The following is a 23,225-nucleotide window of genomic DNA, read 5'->3' as shown; positions in this document are numbered from 1 at the left end:
GGGTGGCCCAGCTCATGATGGGGAGTAGATGCCGATGTGCCTGAGTGGGGCCGGGGCAGGCAGGCATGTCCGCCTTAGTCCCGCTGCACCACCGACCGGGAGCTGCCAGAGGTAAGTGCCCCCTGGTGGGAGCCTGCACCCCAACACCCAGCCCAGAGCCCCCTCCTGCATCCATACTCCCTCCCACACCCCCTCCTGCACCAACCAGTCTGGAACCCGCTCCTGCGCCCAAACTCCCTCCGAGAATTTGCACCCCTCACCTCCTCCTGTACGCCAACCCCCAGCCCCAGCTTAGCCCAGAGTCCCCTCCCAAACTGAGAACCCTTCAGCCCCAGCCCAGAGCCCACACCCCCTTCCGAACCCCAACCCCCAGAAGTGAAAGTGAGTGAGGGAGGGGAAGAGTGAGCGATGGAGAGAGGAGGGGATGGAGTGAGGGGGGGCAGGACCTCAAGGAAGGGGCAGGGTAGATCCTGGGTTGCCTTTAAATTCAAAAAGTGATCTTGGGGCGTAAAAAGGTTGGAGACCACTGGTCTATACAACATCTTCCAAACCCTCATACAACTAGAGTAGTCCACCAGGCAAGATGATCGGTTTGGTTGGGAGTTCAAGGAGCGTACAAACATTCCACGTCACAACACTGAAATAAAAGGAAACTTTTCAAGGCTTGGTTGAATTTTGACCACATTATGGGACACTCTCCAGCCAGGGTAAGCTGGTCAGGGCTCCTCAGACTAAGATCAGCTGTGTTGTCCCTGAACAGAGCAGCCAAGTTGATCAAGATTCTGTCGGACTTCAGTATCACCCCAGGTCAATGCAGAGTAACCAAAGCCTTGACCTTCCCTTCATGCAGGTTCACATCTATGACTGCCAGCAATATCCACTGCATGTCATTTTCACCATTGTCCCATCGCTGCCAGACTTGTTGGCTTTTCAAAGGCTGTTTGAGAATTTTTTTTTAAATGGATTAGCAGTTGTGTACCAACTCATACACTCTCTTGACCAACAAGACCATTTCCAGTGGCAAGGTAAACCAAAACAACTGAAGGACTTACTGGCAGCAGGTTTATTTTCAGAGTGACCTTCTCTTAGACCAGCTGCTCAAGCTAATGAGCCTAATCTGCTTGACCAAAGCCATGTTAGCCAGGGTGTTTCAGAGTAAATCCCTGTACACCTTCATGGCTACCGTAACAGCCTGGAGAGCAGAGTTCGCCATCATACTTCATCCTACAAAGCAATCCCCTACTTGCCCCATTTCCACTGTCCCACTATTTGGAGAAAGGGTTGGACTTTCAGGTGGTACAATATACTCAGGCATATGCTTGACATACCAAATTAAGAAAAGTCATGTTTGCGGAGCATGTGATCCCTTTCTATCTCTTTAATGTGTGCTTACTTTGTTGCAGTATGGGAAATATAGAATGCCTGTTGGAAAATATAATTTAAATAGTAGGTATTTGGTGAAACTACCAGACTGCATGGGTGTGCCTCGCCAGTCCACCCTCTGGAACTTACAATTGGTTTAGCTTTGTTTGTAGTGTTAAGTACTTGACAATTCTTGCTTTTTCACTAAGATTTACCTTTAAAGTGGGCCCATGATGCCCAATACCACATCCCAAAAACAGCGAATCATGCTTTGCAGTATGTCAACTTAGGGTGTTTTTATGTTTTTGCTTTAATGTCTTTTTGTGCTTTTCCCTTCCCCTCTTCAGAGCCCTCTCCTATATTCTCCTTATCACCCCCACTCTTGCCCACCCCTTTCCACCTCTCTCTAGACCAACATCACTCAGGAAAATTGCACCGTACATGACAGTGAATTGCATCAAGCTTCTGCAGGTGGCTGCAACTAAGGCCATATCTACACTTACTGGTAGATTGGTGCTGCTGCAATTGATGCAGCAGGTGTTGATTTAGTGGGTCTAGTGAAGATCCGCTAAATTGATGGCAGAGCGCTCTCCAGTGAACTCCAATACTCCACCCGGCTCCAGTACTTCACCGGAATGAGAAAAGTAAGGTAAGTCGACAGGAGAGCATCCCCCGTCAACATCGTACATTGCAGACTCCACGGTAAGTCGACCTAAGATATGTCGACTCCTGTTATTTTAGTCACGTAACTAAAGTAGTGTAACTTAGGTCAATTTATTGAGGTAGTGTAGATAAGACCTAATGCTGATGCCTCCCCCCATGCTTCTGCACCTACATTATTCTCTGGAGGCCTGGCAAGTGGCAAGCAACAGGCAAGGTAATCCAAAAGTCTGTGGAGTAAGCATCTGAAGTATTTCATTCATAGATGACACTCTGTTCCCCACGGGATTCTATGAGGTGAGTGGGATGGGAGGCAATAGAGCAAATGACACAAACAAACATTCCATCACCCTCATTTATAAGGTCACAGATGACAAAAATTCTTAACATAGCCAATGGTCCTGAATCTTAATTTTATTTCCTGGAATGTAAAGAGACTCTAAACCAATATTAAAAGAAACAAAGTATACTCATTACTAAAGAACGAAAGGCAGATGTAGTGCTTTTGCAGCAGGCACACTTGACCACAGATCAGACTGCTCAGTTAGAATGTGACTGGGTAGGAAAAGCAGCGTCTTGCCGCTTCTCATCCAAATCCATAGAGGTAGCCATTCTGCTCCATAAATTGCTGGTAGTAACAGTCTAAGTCAATTTCACACTATCAGGACAGATTTTTAATCCTTAAAGTTGCCATAAATAAATCTGAATTAATTACTGCTAATAGGCATGAAGCCTTGATGATCCTGAAAACTTTCAGAGGTTTTTTACTAAATTATACAGAGAACCTCATATTCCTGTTGTGATTCCTAAGGCTATGAATGAAGTGCTTGATTCTTTTGTGAATAAATCTCATGCTCAGTGTCATAAACCAACCAAAACTAGAATGGCCCCGGAATTGCATACTGAAGGTCTAAGACAATGTGATATTTGGTGGCTCATACATCCATACCCATACTCATTCAGACTTTGACCCAATACATGGGTCCTATTCCTGTGTGGATTTCTTTTTGATCTCCAGAGACTTGGTTAATACTGTAACTGACTCCTCCAATGATACCAATCTAGTCTCTGATCATGACCCTACAACTCTTCAAATAACAACAGATCCACGTCAGGAACAACCGTGTTGATGATCCCTGATTAGCTGTAGATAAAAACCCAGTAAACTGCACTCAGCACAGGCTGAATTCACTATTTTGACTCAGGCAGGATCTAATTATCTACATAAGTATGGAGATCATTTGTTTTGGCTTGCATGTCTCTAAAGATATGAAATAGCTTGCTGATATCATCTGCACAGTCAGTCTGCTAACTTTGTGTGAAAGTCCATTTTATGCCCCTTCATTTTTCTCTCATTACGCCGAATTAACCTCAAATAGTTTAGTTCATAAGTTTTCAAAGTGAGGAGAGTACCTCCCTCAGGGGGTGATGAGGTTATCAGAGGGTTTATTTCTGTAAAGAAGCAGGTTCTCTCACCATCCAAATACCCTGAGAGAACCTGCTTCTGTACAGAAATAAAATCTTCTGACTGCATACTCACAGTTGTCAGCTACCACCTCACGCTAGAACCCATACAAGGTATCAAACTACAACCACCCATACTTGATGGGAACCCCCATCCCGAAAGAAATCTTTCCTAAACCCCCTCTTCTGATCTTCAAACACCCCACCAACCTCTCAAAGCTCATAATCAGAAGCAAGCGTAACACCGACAGACCCCTGGCTTCTTCAGCTAACTCAGGCGTCTTCACCTTTATTTTCCTGTTTGTTCATAATCTGGAAAAGAAAAACAAGCTTTCCTGATTTTTCAGGTCCCAAACAATTTCTCAATTTGGAATTAATTAGTCCAAAGGAAGAAAATATGCTTTCTACACCAGCAGAAGAAGCTACTGCTGTTAAAAGTGAGATCATCACTTCAACAGTTTCTGAATCCGAGTGCTTACGTGACTTCCACCAGCTCACTGATATGACTTTCTTTAAAACATCATCAGCAAACATATTTCTTGAATGGTTCACTCCACGCTCTGAAGTTTATTAGAGTTGGCATTATGGAGGGATGACTGCCGGATGTCCATGTCATAGCCAACTCCTCTTCTTCAGCAGTTAAGGTTTGACCCTGGTACCGAGCATTGAGAATGTTTGCTAGAAAATGAGCTGAAGATAATGCTTGTCCAATTCGTTTTTTAATGCTTGTAATTTAACTCTGTCATTGCATATTTCTCTTTTTAAGATCTCACTCAGTTCCTTCCAAATTTCAACAGCATCAGCAATAAAACAGCTATTTCCCTGCATTTTGTTCAAGTCTACAGAAATAGGCTTCAGGGTACTCGGCATGTGTTCAACATTTCTCTTAAGCCCAATGTTGAGAACTTTGGCTGTGACAGTGCCATCTATTTTTTCACAATTTTGTTCACAAACTGTTATCAGATTAGTTCTTGATCTAGTGCTCAAAACAGTCCACTCCTGAGTTCCATCACACGTCTTGTGGGAGAGTTAGCTTGGTTCCTCCCACTGTTTTCAGAGCAGCTGCTGCAAAGTGATTGTTAACGGACGTATTTTGCAATTTCAACAACATTAGCCTTTATTTCTGGAACACTGAAGCCTTTGGCTAGGAGGTGCACCAGATGAGTGCTGCAACTATATATTAGCAGCTTGGGACTCTCTTCACTCTCTTTTAAATAATTTCTTCTCATCTTGGATACATTTGCAGCATTGTCTGTGACCAAGCTGCGTACTAGATATTTGAATTTTTTTTCACAGTTTGTTATAGCTTTTACTGCTACTTCTTGTAAGTATTCTGCTGTGTGTGCATTTCCTGATGTATCAATTGTTTCTGTACGGAAGACATTCCCTTCTTCTGTTGCCACACAAGCACATATAACAGGATCATTATGGGCATTGCTCCACCTATCAAGACTCGGATTAACAACTTCACCCTCTAGACCTTTTGCACACTGCTCAATTTCTCTTTCATACCCTTTATCCAGAAATTTGCCTGTAACATCTACTACTGTATCCTGGTCTTATTGACTGAACCATGTTAATGAAGTGTGGGTTCTCAATCATACGGAAAGGAGAGTTTGTTGCATAAACAAACCAGGCAATTTTTTCATCAATTAACTGTTTTTCTAATCTGCTGGTTCTTGTCACAAACTTATCGATGGTGGTTTCTGGATGATAGAGATTTTTTTTTCTTTTTGGTACAGGTGATATACTGTGGCTATATGACATAGAATCATAGAATATCAGGGTTGGGAGGGACCTCTGGAGATCATCTCGTCCAACCCCCTGCTCAAACCAGGACCAATCCCCAATTTTTGCCCCCAGATCCCTAAATGGTCCCCTCAAGGATTGAACTCACAAACATGATGTGACTAAAACACTATCATTGGCAGATAACTCTGAAACTATAAAAAATGATGGTGATCTGGAAGGTGGATAGTCTTCAGAATCCTGTATGTTGAGGATGGATTCTCCTAAAGAAAATAAGTCAATGCAGTTATTTAATTATTATTACCATACTGTTCATTTAGTATTACTCATTGCATTCACTGACACTCGGTACTACTTTAAAGGTGAAATTGTAAAAGGAAGATCGACCTATTTCAGCTCTTTGTTTTTATCACAACTGCATCTAAAATGATAGTACCATAGAGTAACAACTATATTTTTTGCTCAAACATGAGAATTTCAGAATAGTCCAGAAGGAAGCGAGGCAGTCCTTAAGAAAGATGTATGAAATAAAAAAAGTTTACCAACCTGAAGATCCTGCATGTTCAGAAATAATCCTTTCATCATCTTCAATACAGCTTCCTCCTGAGAAGGAACACTTCTCATGATGTTTTTTCATTCAGGCTACCAGGCCTTGCATTTCTTTGTTTCACGGTTCGCATTTTGCACCCATGCCTGTCTTACCCACAGGTAGAGGAACTTCATTAAAATATTCCCAAACTGGGTCTCTTTTACGGCCTGCTGCCATTATAGGTTTTCCCTTCTAGTGAGAGAATGATATGGTAGATCTCAAATCAATGAAGGCTACACTCAGAAAGACCTCAAGACTTCTGGAATATGCTGCTCAAACAATTTCACTTTTGTTTCTACTGCCTGTCCCTCCCTTCTCACATTTATCTCCAGACTTCTTCTCCTTGTTCACTTGTACACAAATTTGCAGAGGGACAATAGGGTTGAGGTCTGTTATTTCTCACTTCTATATATTATTTATTTATTTTAAAATATTTTTGCTGTTAACAAGCATTTTATCTCTGGAGACACAAATCCACAGTTTGAGACTGCAAAACTAAGCATCTCCGATGGTATCTTCTAGACTGGAGTGGCCAATCTGTGGCTCCGGAGCCACATGCGGCTCTTCAGAAGTTAATATGCGGCTCCTTGTATAGACACCAACTCCGGGGCTGGAGCTACAGGCGCCAACTTTCCAATATGCTGGGGGGTGTTCACTCCTCAACCCCTGGCTCTGCCACAGGCCCTGCCCCAACTCCACCCCTTGCTCTAATCCTGCCGTGCCCTCGCTCCTCCCCCTGCCCCCTGAACCTCCTGCATGCCATGAAACAACTGATCGGGGTGCGGGGAGAGAGGGGGAATTGCTGATCAGTGGGGCTGCTGGTGGGTGGGAGGCACTGGAAGCAGGGTGGGGCAGCTGATGTGGGGCTGCTGATTCGGTCCCTATTCAATGAACTATTGGAACTCATTTACAAAACTTTTCTTAAACATTACATGACTATATTGTCTCATGCTATAGAATTAGAATGTATAATCCCTATTCTATGATGAAATATCTTTAAACTATAATGTATCTTAATTAAAACTATCTTTAGATAGGTTTTTGAGGAAAAAAACATTTTATTAAAAAAATCCGTTTTTTTTTAAGTCACTGATTTTTATCCACCCTGAATGCTATATTCCCTCTGGGTGAACACTTTTCTTAAAACGATCAATCTATACCTGACCTATCAGTCCTCATCCTCAAAGGAAACCTGCACAACACTTTCAAAAGACAAGCCTGGGAGCTTAAACTGATAATTTTGCTGGACACTAAAAATCACAGTCTAAATAACAATCTGTAATCTATTGACCCCCCTTTTTGTCCTATGACTACAGGAGTGTTAACAGGCCACTTCACCTTGAATGGTCCCTTAGATAGAGTATGTGCCAAACTATCTGTTTCATATTGTATTTAGCTCTGACCCTGGGGCCATGTCTACACTACAAAATTACGTCGATCTAATTTACATTACCATTAAATCACTTATGTATATCCACACTACACTCCTTGGGTCGGCGGTGCACATCCTCACCAGATACTAAACTGGGAGGAGTGGTAGATACGCTGGAGGGGAGGGATAGGATACAGAAGGACCTAGAAAAATTGGAGGATTGGGCCAAAAGAAATCTGATGAGGTTCAATAAGGATAAGTGCAGGGTCCTGCACTTAGGACGGAAGAATCCAATGCACCGCTACAGACTAGGGGCCGAATGGCTAGGCAGCAGTTCTGCGGAAAAGGACCTGGGGTGACAGTGGATGAGAAGCTGGATATGAGTCAGCAGTGTGCCCTTGTTGCCAAGAAGGCCAATGGCATTTTGGGATGTATAAGTAGGGGCATAGCGAGCAGATCGAGGGACATGATCGTTCCCCTCTATTCGACATTGGTGAGGCCTCATCTGGAGTACTGTGTCCAGTTTTGGGCCCCACACTACAAGAAGGATGTGGGTAAATTGGAGAGAGTCCAGTGAAGGGCAACAAAAATGATTAGGGGTCTAGAACACATGACTTATGAGGAGAGGCTGAGGGAGCTGGGATTGTTTAGTCTGCAGAAGAGAAGAATGAGGGGGAATTTGATAGCTGCTTTCAACTACCTGAAAGGGGGTTCCAAAGAGGATGGCTCTAGACTGTTCTCAATGGTAGCAGATGACAGAACGAGGAGTAATGGTCTCAAGTTGCAGTGGGGGAGGTTTAGATTGGATATTAGGAAAAACTTTTTCACTATGAGGGTGGTGAAACACTGGAATGCGTTACCTAGGGAGGTGGTAGAATCTCCTTCCTTAGAGGTTTTTAAGGTCAGGCTTGACAAAGCCCTGGCTGGGATGATTTAACTGGGAATTGGTCCTGCTTCGAGCAGGAGGTTGGACTAGATGACCTTCTGGGGTCCCTTCCAACCCTGATATTCTATGATTCTATGATTCTAAGTGCTTGTACCAACTGTACTGTCACTGGAGGGCACTGAGGGACAGCTTCTAAAAGCCAGTAACAGTCAACAAAAACAACAGTGTTTACACGAACAACACAACAAGTTATTTGGCTGGATACAGGAGCCTTCTTCTCAACTGTAGTTATGCTATACAGTTCATTCACTATTAACATTAAGGTACCTGACAGCAATCACTGAAAACTGCAATCTTCTGGGGGTTTTAGACTTCTATTTTTATGAATCTGGAGACCCATAGTCCGTGTCAAGGTTCCTTCCCCCCTCTGAACTCTAGGGTACAGATGTGGGGACCTGCATGAAAGACCCCCTAAGCTTATTCTTACCAGCTTAGGTTAAAAACTTCCTCAAGTACAAACTTTGCCTTGTCCTTGAACCCAATGCTGCCACCACCAAGCATTTTAAACAAAGAACAGCGAAAGAGCCCACTTGGAGATGTCTTCCCCCAAAAGATCCCCCCAAGCCCTACACCCCCTTTCCAGGGGAAGGCTTGATAAAAAATCCTCACCAATTTGTACAGGTGAACACAGACCCAAACCCTTGGATCTTAAGAACAATGAAAAATCAATCAGGTTCTTAAAAGAAGAATTTTAATTAAATAAAAGGTTAAAGAAAAGGTAAAAGAATCACCTCTGTAAAATCCGGATGGTAAATACCTTACAGGGTAATCAGATTCAATACATAGAGAATCCCTCTAGGCAAAACCTTAAGTTACAAAAAGACACAAAAACAGGAATATACATTCCATCCAGCACAGCTTATTTTACCAGCCATTAAACAAAAGGAACTCTAACGCATTTCTAGCAGGAGTTACAACAGGAGTTGTAAGGCTGCACTCCTGATCTGTTCCTGGCAAAAGCATCACACAGACAGACAAACCCTTTGTTCCTCCCCCCCTCCAGATTTGAAAGTATCTTGTCCCCTCATTGGTCATTTTGGGTCAGGTGCCAACGAGGTTATCTTGGCTTCTTAACCCTTTACAGGTGAAAGGGTTTTGCCTCTGGCCAGGAGGGATTTTATAGCACTGTATACAGAAAGGTGGTTACCCTTCCCTTTATATTTATGACAGTCCGCATGGCAAATAATAGGTCTTCAGAATTACATTTGGCCTATTTTGTAGGCCATTGATGGGTTTTTTCTTGGTGAAAAGACACAGTCTGTCTTCCAGGTTCAGGGATTTCAGCATCAAGAGCAAACTCTTGGCTGTTGTTGCAGTTTACAAATAAGACTACATTGTGGAGAGACCACTTAGTGGATAGATTATTGCAGATACCTTGGTTCAGCTCCCACTTGCCTGCTGCCAGAGCACAACTGAGCCAATGGCTTTGAAGTTTATCTTGTCTTGGAATATGCTCCTCAAATAGACAATCCCCAATTTCCCAGTGAGAGGATTCTGAGTAATGCTGTTTATTCCACTCTGGCAATTTGTGTATTTAGAATAATGGAAATTATCCCTCTCTCATAATAGCCATTTTATGGCCCATATTATGCAGGAGATCAGACTAGATTACCCTAGTATCCCCTTCTGGCCTTGAAGTCTAAGAAGATCCAGTGGGAGTTCCTTTCACCCTTAAGCAACTAGAAAGGGGTTGATCTTCAAATTTATAAAAGACTTCATAGCCAGAGGCAGATTCAGAATGTTATTGTTTGTATCAGAATCCAAAGACAACACTCTAGTAAAAATCTCAACACCTACTCATTCCCATCACCCGGGGGCACTGAAAAATAAAGAGATATTAATCAGGTAATACATTGGGTGTTTTTTATTTTCCTTCTGCTTTGAGTCTTTGGAGTGCATGTGTCACATTGTAAATATTTTTGCAATCATGAGGGCTTAAAAATAACACAGTTTTAAATAAAAGCTGAGATTTCCACCTCATCACATGCCTCCAGGAGCTAGGGCTTTAAAGAAATGGAGATACAGAATACTCTGAGACTTGAAATACAATCATGAGAGTTCACAGCACTGCACGGGTTGCTTCTGAAAACTGCTGTCCTTCATGTATACTAATATGTAATGGATATTTGGTAAAGTTTTTAAATCATCAATATGATTTCTTTATCAGAGGAGAGAAAGAATAAAAACAATCTCTTTAAATTCTCTAAGGTGCCCTCTTTTATATGACATTTAAAACCTAGCTGCCTGAAGTGGAACCAATCCAGATGGAGAAAAGCAAGTGTTTGATCTATTGTCTACATTTAAGAACTGTTGAGCTGACAAAGTTACCTTATCCTTTGGAAGGCTGCTTATCCCTAGTCACCACTTACCATCACAGAAAGTCTATATACACATACAGAATGCACTGCTACTTCAATGGCAGAACGTATCAATCCTTTCCGACAAACTGACATTTTCTACTTCTACAAAAAGAAAAGGAGTACTTGTGGCACCTTAGAGATGAACAAATTCATTTGAGCATAAGCTTTCGTGAGCTACAGCTCACTTCACGGCTGCTACTCTGAAACCTTTCTACTTCTAGTAACTATAAGTTGTAACTAAGTTATATATATTAAAAAAATAAATGGTTATAACCTACGTAGGAAGGATTGAATGGGCCAAAGGAGAGGGGGAGTGGCACTTTATGTTAAAAATGGCATAACCTTGTTTCTGAGTCTCTGATCATTTGGAAAAAAAATGACACTGAATGCTTATGGATCAATGTCCTAACAGACAAAGCATAAGATTGGGTATTAGTTGGTGTCTGCTACAGACCACCAAATTATACTAAGGAATGGGATGACCAGCTCCTTACACACTATCTGTAATATTTAGGTTAAAAAGACACACGATCATGAGGGGCTTCAATTTGAGTGACATATATTGGAGATCTCATGCTGCCAGTACTAAAACATCCTCAGACTTTCTTAACGTTATAGATGACAATTTCCTTACTCAAAAAGTATTTCAACCAACACAGGGGAATTTTATATTAGACCTAATCTTGACAGTTAAAAAGGAACTGACCACAGAAGTAAAAATTAATGGTAGCTTAGGTACACGTGATACTGACTTGATCGCATTTATAATGTGCCAACAGAATAAAGTCCAAACCAGTAATAGATATACTTGGTGTTTTAAAAGGGCCAGTTTCACAAAGCTGAAAACCATTATGAACCAAATCAGCTGGGAGGAAGAACTTAATCAGAAAAATGTGAGTAACTGGGAATTGCTTAAAAACATGTTACTAGATGCCAAAAAAGCCACAATCAAGGAAGAGGGAAGTGAAAGCAGCTATAAAAAAATTTATAACAAATGAAAGAAAAGGGAAGCTGATAGTAATGAATATAAGCTAGGAATTGTAGAAAAATGTACATGGGAAGCAAAGGGACACACAGATTTCTCAATGACCTGCAGAGTTAAGAATAAGAGAGAGGATTCTTTTTGTTCCCAATATACTTAGACTTCTGTGGGGCATTTGATTTGGTACCGCACAATATTTTGACTAAAAAACCAGAATGATATAAAATTAACATGGCATTAAATGGATTAAAAACTAGCTAACTGATAGGTCTCAAAATGCAACTACAAATGGGGAAATCATCATTTTAAATGAAGACTGGATGTTTTTGTAAGACACATGCTCTATAAATTATTTTGGGGAAGTACTATGGCCTGTATTATACAGGAGGTCAGACCAGATTATCACAATGGTTCCTTCTGGTCTTGAAACCTACAAATCTATGGGTTTTTATTTTGCTCTGAAATCCCTCCACTGTGAGACAGTTAGTTGAAAACTCAAATTTTATTTATAAAAGCATCTACTTGATTTGATTTAAGGAGAAAAGCCTCTGATTCTTAAAAGAAATGTAATGCAATCAGATTCGATAACTGACCCGGACCCTAATTTTTTCCAAGGTGAAGGGCTGGTAAAAAGAAGAAAGCCTCACTGCATAGAAGTTGTTGTAAGCATTTGACAGTTATGTCAAATTCTGACTGAAACACCACATCCAAAGGATTTGAACATTATTTCTTTGACATATAAGACAAATACACTAGATTTTAAGTACATAATCCTGGTTAATATTAATGGAAATTCACAGGTGCCACTGACAACAATGATATTGGTTCACATATGCAGTAGAAATATCACAGGAAAAGATTAAATAGAATATAAAAGATAGAGTTCAAAACAATATAGGTTCTCTAGTTCACACCAGAAGCTACGTGCAGAGCTTCACAACTTTACACTCACTAGCCAGATGGCTAATTCAATAGCTGGGACATACTGCCATTATTTCTACTTCCCTCTAACCCATGCTGCAAAGCTTGACTTTTCTCCTGTTAGCTCTTTTCTCTGATTTCCCCTATAACACCATCTCCCTCATCAGCCTTGGTTATGAAACCCCTATCCCAACAGGGACAGAAGCTGCTGCTAAAACAGAGTCTCAGACTTCTCTCTCCTTTGCACCTCTGTGCTGTTCAGCCAGGGTGCATATTACTTTTGCTCCTGCTATCAACTGATAGATTAAAGGCCAGGGAGTTGGTGAAAGGAGAAACAGTGTTGTGAGGCAGCCACATAGGACACTGATCTATTCTTTGAGAAAAATAAGAGTTTTCATGTATTTAACTATAAAGCAGGGTCCCTTAAGACAGAGTGTTCATCCACATCAAGGTATGCAATATTGTAGCTCCAAATGTCCATCAGCAGCACTCAGTCTGCAGTCCTGACAATGAAAGACAAGTTAAGGAAAACTGACAAAAATGATAGTAAAGTCTGAAGGACAGAATGGCAGAGGTGGGAAGACTGCCATACTCCTGTCACCATTACAAAAGCACTCGCTAGTACCTGTTCAAACTGCACCCCGGAAAGTAGTCAGTGACTCTCATTTAAGCGGTGTGTCCAGGCTGAAGGAGGAAGACAGGCAGCATACCACAAATCAGGGATATGGTAAGGGAGAAAATGGCTGTTTGCCTCTCTTCAAACAGCTGCCCATTCTGAGTGGCTCTTCTCTTGGAGAGAACAAAGGTTGCACTAATGGCACCAGTGGCTCCTTCCCATAACTTCCCCAGCATGGATGGCTCTGGAAAGTATTAAAAGTATTCTGCAGCACAATGGGACCAAATTCCGTAGCAAGTACCCTACATTCCATAGCAACAAACTATCACATGGCAATGTTGTTTTATTGTAGCTCCATGAAACTGTCATGCTGATCTCTACCAACCCATAACAAAACACTATGGATCTCTGTTGTAGGAGAGAAAGCACAGGCATTCTGATATGATGTTCAGCTCCAAAAGATCTTCCTCCAAGCAAGAAATCATGACTCTGGGACTGGAGGGAAACTTTTAAGAGTAGTAGTTTTTGAAATGCCTTCTAGAAGACTATGCTGGCCCAGCTTTTAGCATGGTAGAAAAGTGAAACTCTGTTTTAAAAGTATTTTCTTCAAGAAGTGAGACAGGGTCTTAAAATGATAATCTCTTTTTCTCTTGCAAAGGAGGAAATATTAGCCATAATTTTACAGCCAGTTCATCAGATCAGAGAAAAAACCATGGAGTCTGTTGGGCCACTAAAATGCATGTTATATTTTTAACTAATAGTCTAAAGAAGTTTTGGGTAGCACCATGGACGTTGGCTAATATGAAGGAATACTTGTATAGCATTCTCAAAGCAACCCTGACTCCAGATCTGCTGGAAGAACGGAACTCTCAGTTCTGAATATTAGCATCCCATTCAACAAGGGCTCTGGTTGCTTACAAGGAATGAACCAAAGATTAATTTAGGAAGTCAACATCTTTTCCAAAGCATAGTCAATATTTCTGTTGTGATGACTATTCAAATGAGTACACTGTGTGAAGATTTAAAAGGCCAACTTTCTACAAAAAAATCTTTCCCCCATCCCTTTTTAAAAAAAATAAAAGTATCATTTTAAATAGCTATTTTGATTTCTCCCTGGGTTACATGAAAATAAAGATAAGTCACTGCTTGAAACAAGAGCCTTGCTCATTTGCTAGCCCTGAGATTAAAGGAAGTAAAATATAAATTGGAGTTTTGAATATTTATAATTAAGCCACAGAATTCAGTTTCAATTTTTTAATTTTAAAACGTTTATTTTTCTTATTTTAAATTAGAGCTTTTATAAAATGCCAACACTTTTTATTGGTCAAGCTTTCATCAAGTTTATGGTCAAAAGATCTTGTGATCCAGTTTCAAGTGAGACAATCCATCTAGGCAGATACATATTTTGGAAATCTTAAAGGAAAATGCTGACTTTCAATTGCCTAATTACAGATTTGTTTGAGTCTGCTGGATTTTTCCAGAATACATCCACCCAGTTAGGGGGAAAATATTTTGATTTTAATAAGAGATGGTGGCTTATTCAAGTACTCCAGAGAAGTACCTGTGAATCCTTAAAACTGATAGCAGAAGGTAATTCAATGTCACTGTCCAAAATATCACAGCTCCAGAAGCCATGTGACTTCAAGAAAGGCCTATGATTCCTTGCAATGGGCCATCAACAGGATAATGGAACCCAACACCAAAAAATAAGACCTGTCCAAAAGTGAGTCTGCTGCACAAAGAGGCTGCAAGAACACCTGAGAGAGTTAGCTAATGAAGAAAATTGGCCCCTCTAATCTGGTCAATGGGACCAAATGAGGTAGCTAGGAACAACACAGACACACTTTGGGTTGCAATTCAGACCAGAAAGAGATTGTGCAACCACTTGCCTTGCAATTCTGTCCGTCTTACAATGCTTTGCTGCTATAGCTCCCAGCCTGGCATGCTCACAGCCAGCCTATAATCATGCACGTCACACACTAAGTGTCTGGGTGATAGACGGCCCTGGGTGATAGACGGCCCTGCTGGAAATGGCCCAACCTGATGATCACTTTAGATAAGCTATTACCAGCAGGACAGTGGGGTGGGAGGAGGTATTGTTTCATATTCTCTGTGTATATATAAAGTCTGCTGCAGTTTCCACGGTATGCATCCGATGAAGTGAGCTGTAGCTCACGAAAGCTCATGCTCAAATAAATTGGTTAGTCTCTGAGGTGCCACAAGTACTCCTTTTCTTTTTGCGAATACAGACTAACATGGCTGTTACTCTGGGCCCTGGTTCAGCAGCTCTGATCTCAGCAGCCTGCTTACAGCCCCACTGTCCTACTCTCGCTTCTACCAGTCTTCACTACAACTAGCAAGGTGACCCCAACATACTTCTAGTCCCAAATGTATTTGAAAGAATGTGCCCGAAGTATCCAGACTTCACCTGGATCACTCAGAGAAATAATAAGGTCAGTTGTTTCTTTAAAGAAAGGAAAGCACATTACAGCTTATTAACTTAACAGGGGTAAACATACCCTTCCCTTCAAACACAGCACTAAGTAGGTCTATAGTAAAAATAAAACAAATTTAAGAACAGGATATAGGTTAAGTAAATGGAATAAAGTTAGAAAGGGTTATAAGCAAATGAAAGTGAAAATGCATCTAAACATCTAAAACTTAATGTTAACCATGGTACTGGCTTTGTTGCAAACGATTTCTCTTAATCACTCAATCACTCTTCCCAACCATAGCTGACTTTCTCTCAGTCAGGACCTTCCACAGGAGTACAAGATGCTAGCTTCCCTTGTCTTCCAAGGTGAAAGATCAATGCTTAAGCAGGTTTCTCACCTATACTAAGTTCATAGAGACTTCAGTCCCTCCTTGGTTAACGTACACATCTTTTTCAGCTTGCAAGAGCTCTGACTCCTTGTGTACATCTAGTGAAGGATGACAAAAATATATGCAAAGACAAATCTATCTTCCAAAGTTCAATTAACTTGTTAGAATGACCTTCTTCCATTTTTCCCTTCCTGTAGGCTTCCCACCCCCCTCTACGTAAATAGGGCTTCCATTGTTTTGATTCCACCATGCTTAATTTACATAGGAGACTGGTAAATTGCTGTGATATTCCTTTCTGTCTGGGAGAGATTTGTTTTTCTCTTTGTTTGAGGACAGATTGAAAAGCCTAATATCAGTGAGTATCCATAATTCTTTATATAGTGTTAAAACATACATTTTACAGGTTTAATCACCGGTGTGTCACAGGCTTTCATAAAACACCTCACTTGATAAACTTTTATAATTACAGTAATATTGTATACAATCAATTGATTCAATTGCTTATCACTTGAGGTTCATACCCTCTGTCTTTATAGCCCAAATAAGGGAACAGGTGTTACAGGAAGATGTCCAAGACTCCAGAAACTTTCATTATATTCCCCCTTGTTGTCACTTACTCATTTCTCACTTTAGGTTGACTTTTCCAGGCTTGTTTAGAGCCCAACAGTGATCCCTCTTTGCCTCAGATTAAGCAAAATCAATACAGTTGCTTTTGAGTTAAGAAGGCAGAACACACATACACTCTTTTTTGCCTAGAACCCTGACCAGGGGTATTCTATCTGCTTCCCAAGATCCATAAACCTGGGAATCCTGGACACCCCATCATCTCAGGCATTGGCACCCTGACAGCAGGATTGTCTGGCTATGTGGACTCTCTCCTCAGGCCCTACGCTACCAGCACTCCCAGCTGTCTTCAAGACACCAATGACTTCCTGAGGAAACTACAATCCATCGCTGACCTTCCAGAAAACACCCTCCTCACCACTATGGATGTAGAAGCCCTCTACACCAACATTCCACACAAAGATGGACTACAAGCTATCAGGAACAGTATCCCCAATAATGTCACAGCAAACCTGGTGGCTGACCTTTGTGACTTAGTCCTCACCCACAACTATTTCACATTTGGGGACAATATATACCTTCAAGTCAGCGGTACTGCTATGCGTACCCGCATGGCCCCACAGTATGCTAACATTTTTATGTCTGACTTAGAACAATGCTTCCTTAGCTCTCGTCCCCTAACACCCCTACTCTACTTGCGCTGCATTGATGACATCATCATCTTCTGGACCCATGGGAAAGAAGCCCTTGAGGAATTCCACCATGATTTCAACAATTTCCATCCCACCATCAACCTCAGCCTAGACCAATCCACACATGCGGTCCATTTCCTGGACACTACTGTGCTAATAAGTGATAGTCACATAAACACCACCCTATACCAGAAACTACTGACTGCTATACTTACCTACATGCCTCCAGCTTCCATCCAGAATAGACCACAGAAACCACTGTCTACAGCAAAGCTCCAAGATACAGCAGCATTTGCTCCAATCCCTCAGACAAAGACAAACACCTAGAAGATCTCTATCAAGCATTCTTAAAACTACAATACCCACCTGCTGAAAAAACAGATTGACAGAGCCAGAAGAGTACCCAGAAGTCACCTACTACAGGACAGGCCCAACAAAGAAAATAACAGAACGCCACTAGCTGTCACCTTCAGCCCCCAACTAAAACCTCTCCAGCGCATCATCAAAGATTTACAACCTATCCTAAAAAATGATCCCTCACTCTCACAGATCTTGGGAGACAGATCAGTCCTCACTTACAGACAGCCCCCCAACCTGAAGCAAATACTCACTAGCCACCACACAACAAAAACACTAATCCAGAAACCTATCCTTGCAACAGCCCGATGCCAACTCTGTCCACATATTTATTCAAGTGACACCATCATAGGACCTAATCAAATTAGCCATGCCATCAGGGGTTCATTCACCTGCACATCTACCAATGTGATATATGCCATCATGTGCCAGCAATGCCCCTCTGCCAGATACCCTGGCCAAACCGGACAGTCTCTACACAAAAGAATAAATGGACACAAATCTGACATCAGGAATCATAACATTCAAAAGTTGGTAGGAGATCACTTCAACCACTCAGTAAAGACTTAAGGGTGGCAATTCTGCAACAGAAAAGCTTCAAAAACAGACTCCAATGAGAAACTGCTGAGCTTGAATTAATATACAAACCAGACACCATTAACTTGGGTTTGAATAGGGACTGGGAGAGGCTGGGTCATTACACATATTGAATCTATTTCCTTAAGTATCTTCATATCTTCTTGTCAACTGTCTAAATGGGCCATCTTGATTATCACTACAAAAAATTTTTTCTCCTGCTGATAATAGCTCATCTTAACTAATTAGCCTCTCACAGTTTGTATGGTAACTTCCAACTTATCTGTATGTATATATATCTTAGTATATGTTCCATTCTATGCATCCGATGAAGTGGGCTGTAGCCCACGAAAGCTTATGCTCTAATAAATTTGTTAGCCTCTAAGGTGCCACAAGTACTCCTGTTCTTTTTGCGGATACAGACTAACACGGCTGCTACTCTGAACCTTTTTTTTCCCAAAGATCACCATGACTACGTACAATGCTCAAAAGAGAAAGTATTAAAACCATCAAACTTCATGTGCTGTTAGTCCACAGTGAGGAAGAATCAGTTTATAAATGGGATAGAATGACAATTCAGGAAAATGATTAAAAATTCACTTTCACAGTAGAGTAAGAAAAGGTTTTAGTTACATTATTGCCACATTGTGGAACTTCATAGTTCTGCAGCTAGGATTTTCCTGCATCTACAGTCAATTTAAAGCAAAGTTAAACAGTTACCCAAAAAACATCAACAAACTAACAAACAAACATGGTACCCCTGCTATACAATTTTTATATATAAACTTAAAATACAAAAAGCTTAATTTAATACAACATTACAGTTGTTAATATGAAGTTAAACTTATCAGAAGATTCACTTAAGGTTCTCAACACAAAAACCATATATAATATTACCGATTACAATATAGGCTCTTCTTAGAGGTTAAAATGTGTATTTTACACAGTATACACATTGTGGTAACAATACTGCTGCAGGTACCTAAACTGAATTTTCCCCTGGGTTTTTTAATTAATTAGTAGTAAATTTACATCCTTATTACATATATTATCATAGGTTTTTGCATTTAATACATGTATCTCTGGGAGAAACATTCACCAAATTTAATTGCTTTTCTTATAAAACTGCATTCCTTATGTGTCTATACATTAATACGTTCTATGATGCTTGTTCTAAGCAAATAAAATTTGTTTTTACCACATGTATAAATCTAGCTGTAATAAAACTACTACACAGCTGCATAATACGATAAATTAATTGAGAATTCTTTGTCATGTTACTGGTCCTCTAAACCACTCAAAAATTGCTCTAAATCACATGGGTGCCAGGTTTATAAAATTTTTGGTGGTGCCCAGAACGGGTCCAAGCAGAGCCATCCCATCCACAGGATGGACCAGGACAACTGCCCTGGGCCCAGCGCTTTGGGGGGCCCCCACACTTCAGGGGGACGCAGGGTCCAGGGCAGCCTGGGGGGGGGCCTGGCACCAGCAAGCGACTCAGTTGCCCCGGTCCGCCCTATGGACGGGATGGCTCTGAAAATATCAGCCCAAACATTGGTGGAACCAGGCCCATATTCCTGAATATTGGTGGAGCAGGGGCACCACAGGTCCATATAACTCACCACCTATGCTAAATCATTAACATTTTAACTTTATAATTGAGCAGAAGTGAACTGTCACTTCAGAAGGTGCAGTTTTCCCACATCCTAGAGATACCAATTTTCATGATAAAATATCAAGTGTTGATAAAAAGTATTTAAAATATACTAAGTTTACAAGAAACAAGACATGTTTGTAAAAATATAATGAATGTTGACTATAACAAGTATGTGTTACTCAATGTGCATTATGGCATCTGACCAAAACTGCATCTATTATTAACAGTGTACAATAAGCTATATCAAACACCCAGGAAAATAATGTTAGCAGAAAGTATAATGTATTTTTACTGACATTTTCAGGAATATTACACAAGATGTGAATTTTTTACAAATTTTGAAATGGTCACCTGAGTATATATAGTCCCTTCATATTATACATAACACCATACTACTTAGTTTCACCATTAAAAGGTTGGGGGTTTTTTCGTTCATTTTGGTTTCTTTAGTAGCTCTGGGTTACTAGTGTTAAGTGCTGCCAGAATCCAAAAATGCTCATCAGCTTTCAATATCATAGCCAGGGCTTAGTACAAAACCAGGTTTTAACATTTATCTATATGTTACATCTTGTGTCTCTTTTCCTGGAAGGATATCAGGACTCAGAGCAGGTGCATCGCTGGCGCCCCCTAATGACATACCATCATAATCCTTCCCTTTCTCTAAACTCAACCATGTAAACAAGAACACCACAGAGCACAGATTAAAATAGAGAGAAAAAGGAATAGCAGATAAATAGATTAAGGTTGAGAGACTCGTTTACTGATTATTTCCGCAAACAGAACCTATAAGTAAACCCTGGAAGCCTACTCCTCTCCTTCCACTCCCTTACCGCCTAAAAAAACCACAAAACCCCACAAAACCAAAAATGCACAGTTCAATTGGACTTCCAATTCATATAAACACTGGACTCCAGGCTCGAAAATCCGAAAGGACTAAAGTCCCAAACAGATGTTCCACCTCACACAGCGACCTCATGATATTAATCTTATTTTTAGCGGGCAGCCCTTCAACGCACATGGGAGATGGGGCCGGCCCCATAACATGGCCCCCTTCGTTCCCTACCGTACCCGCAAGGCGATGGGGGCTGGGGGATGCCTAGGCCTGTGGTGCAGTTGGGAACAGTGGGATGCGAACATTGCTGCACACGTTACTGTTTTCAAAAGGCGGAGAGACGGCCGCTGCCATGCAGCAGCAACAGCCCCACCCCCGCATCCCTCCACCTGCGGCCCACCACGACCCTTCCCGCTACAGCAACTTTGGGTTCAATGTGCAACGCCCGCCCGCAGCACAATAGCTGGGGCTGCTCAGAAGAGGGGCAGCCTCATCACCACCCTCGGACCCTAAGAGGTCAGCTCGGGATACAGACCCACACCCAGTGCGGAGCTCCCCAGCCCACTGAGGCAGTAAAGGGGGGCCGCCGTGCTGCCAGTGGCTGGGGGAGCAGGGGAAGGGAAGAGGGGGCTCGGCACCTACCCACGCCGTATTTCTCCTCCTCGGTCGGCGTCCACATGCTGGTGCCGGCGGCGGCCGCGGTTCCCCCCTCACGGAGCGCAGCAGCCGAGCCCTGCTCATGGAGCGGAGGCGGTTTCCCCAGCTGACAGCGGAGCCGCCGCTCCGCACAGTCCCCCGGGCACAGCAGCGTCTCCTCCTCGCTCTCACTCAGGCCAGGCGCAGGTGCTGGGAGGCGGGGGGGTTGCGCAACTCCCCAGGGAGCCGCCGCGCCAGGTGCCGGATCCCTCCGGGCTCGGCAGCACCCAGCACGGAGCTGCGAATGGCCCGCGGTGATGAGAATGGTACCGGCGGCTCCCGGCTTCTCACAGTCCAGCCCCCGGCTGTAGGGGTCCCCACTTCCCTCCCTCAGGTCACTATCATGAGCTCCAGCCTCCTCACTGTCGCCGTCGTCGCCGAAGGACTGGCGCCGCCGCCGCCCGCCGCCCCCTCCACATCGCGCGCAGACGTAGACACCTCCCCTGCCTTCCAGCGCTCCCGGGGCCGCACGGTACCCGCAGAGGGGAACGAAAAGGGCGGGAAATGGGGGCACACGCGCGAGGTGTTAGTGGTCCTGCGCCACAGCAGATTCTGAGGGGAAATAAGGAAAAATGCCTCCAGGAGCTGGGGTTGCATGGAGAAAAGACACACTCCGAATATCACTAAATATCACTGTTTCTGCTAAAACAAATGGCAAGATCTGGCAACAGCGAAAACTGTAGGTTTGGAGGTGCCAAATGTTACCCCCCACCAGCAGCCGCCTTTGTGGACAGCCACCAAACAACTAGAGCTGTGAGTTTTTATTTTTCCTTCTACCTCTTTTGAATCAGGACTCTGCTAGCTAGTGGGGAGCACGGATATGCCCAGAGAAGTCTAAGTTATGTAATTTGAATGTGTGAACTTTAACATTTTGTTTGTAAACAAAGCTATTGTTTAATCCAGAACAGTGTGCGTGTGTGTGTCACTATTACACTGCTGTTGTTTGATAATAAGTATTGTGCTTGTCCATGCTGAGTAGTTAACCTGATCTCTTCCACCAGTACTACCCAGGAGAAGCGGTATACAAGTGTGTACCTCAACTAACAGTGAAGTGATAAACCAACCCTTGCTATAACCATCAGTTTATGACACTTTAGTAGGCACATACACTGTATGGCCTTTATTAACTCACATTTATATTGCTGATTTCTTCTTAAACCATCTCAAAGTGCTTCCCTAACTAAATCCATAATAATAGCTCCCTTAGATTGCAGGTATCTGGCAAATTAACAGCAGACAGGACACACAGCGAAGGGAATTTTGGCCACACACACAAGGACAAATGCTTTCTTGAAAGAATAAGAGGGTTATTTAGAATCTTAGATTTTTGTTTATATCTCATCTGAAAAACTTCACAGTAAACTTCATCATATTCAATGTATCTATTTTAGAAGAATAAACCAAGATGACTACTAGGATTCAAAATTGTTGTTCCCAGGAGTGTAGGAATTTCAGTCTCCTAAGGTCATATACTATAGAATGTTTGTGTGATACAGTGAGTACCATATGAATATTCGTGGTCTAGGAAAGGCATACTCTTTGAGCATGCAGGCATCATAGGAGTTAAGTTCAAATTCGTATTCAGTATTTCAGTCCTGGTACAAATGCCTAATACAGATTATATGAGGGAAAAAACTAAAAATTTGGATTATTATTCTCCTGATATGAACTTTAACATTGATATTCCACCCTATTCAGTGGCTTTACAAATTGAAATAGTATTTCCGTTTTGCACTCCTATTCTCAATAAGAGACCTTTCAGGATGGAACTTCAAAGATTTTTAGCCCAAGGGCTAGTGGAAAGTTTTCCAAGTACAGTAAAACCTGCCAAGAGCTACCACGCATGGGAGTTAGCAAAAGTGGTCTCTTGTAAGAGGTGGTCTCTCTTCAAAGGTTTGCAGACCAGAGAGCAGCTGTGTTCTGTGGCCTCTGCAACTAGTTGGTCGTGACAGGGACCCCTCTTCAGAGGTAGGCTCTAAGGCAGATTTTACTGTAATTTTTGCATTG

The 23,225-nt window shown here is 42.1% G+C and overlaps 2 protein-coding genes across 15 annotated transcripts in view; one reads left to right on the top strand and one right to left on the bottom strand.

Moving 5' to 3' along the window:
* The window catches only part of DOCK3 (dedicator of cytokinesis 3), a 585,647-nt gene extending 563,965 nt beyond the window's left edge, over window positions 1-21,682 (bottom strand). For all 11 annotated transcript variants that reach the window (XM_073352483.2, XM_073352491.2, XM_073352484.2 and 8 more), the window contains exon 1: window positions 21,165-21,682. In XM_073352483.2, the coding sequence (XP_073208584.1) occupies window positions 21,165-21,201 (37 nt within the window). In that variant the 5' untranslated portion in view covers window positions 21,202-21,682. The remainder of the gene's footprint in view (window positions 1-21,164) is intronic.
* Window positions 21,557-23,225, top strand: part of LOC144930733 (uncharacterized) — a 48,366-nt gene continuing 46,697 nt past the window's right edge. For all 4 annotated transcript variants that reach the window (XR_013636059.1, XR_013636058.1, XM_078853735.1 and 1 more), the window contains exon 1: window positions 21,557-21,971. The gene's annotated coding sequence lies outside the window, so the exon portion shown is untranslated. The remainder of the gene's footprint in view (window positions 21,972-23,225) is intronic.

Source organism: Lepidochelys kempii, chromosome 7 (genome assembly GCF_965140285.1).
Source record: "Lepidochelys kempii isolate rLepKem1 chromosome 7, rLepKem1.hap1, whole genome shotgun sequence".
Classification (NCBI taxonomy): domain Eukaryota; kingdom Metazoa; phylum Chordata; order Testudines; family Cheloniidae; genus Lepidochelys; species Lepidochelys kempii.
Note: the sequence above shows the minus strand (reverse complement) of the source record. Positions and strands in the feature narration are given on the sequence as shown.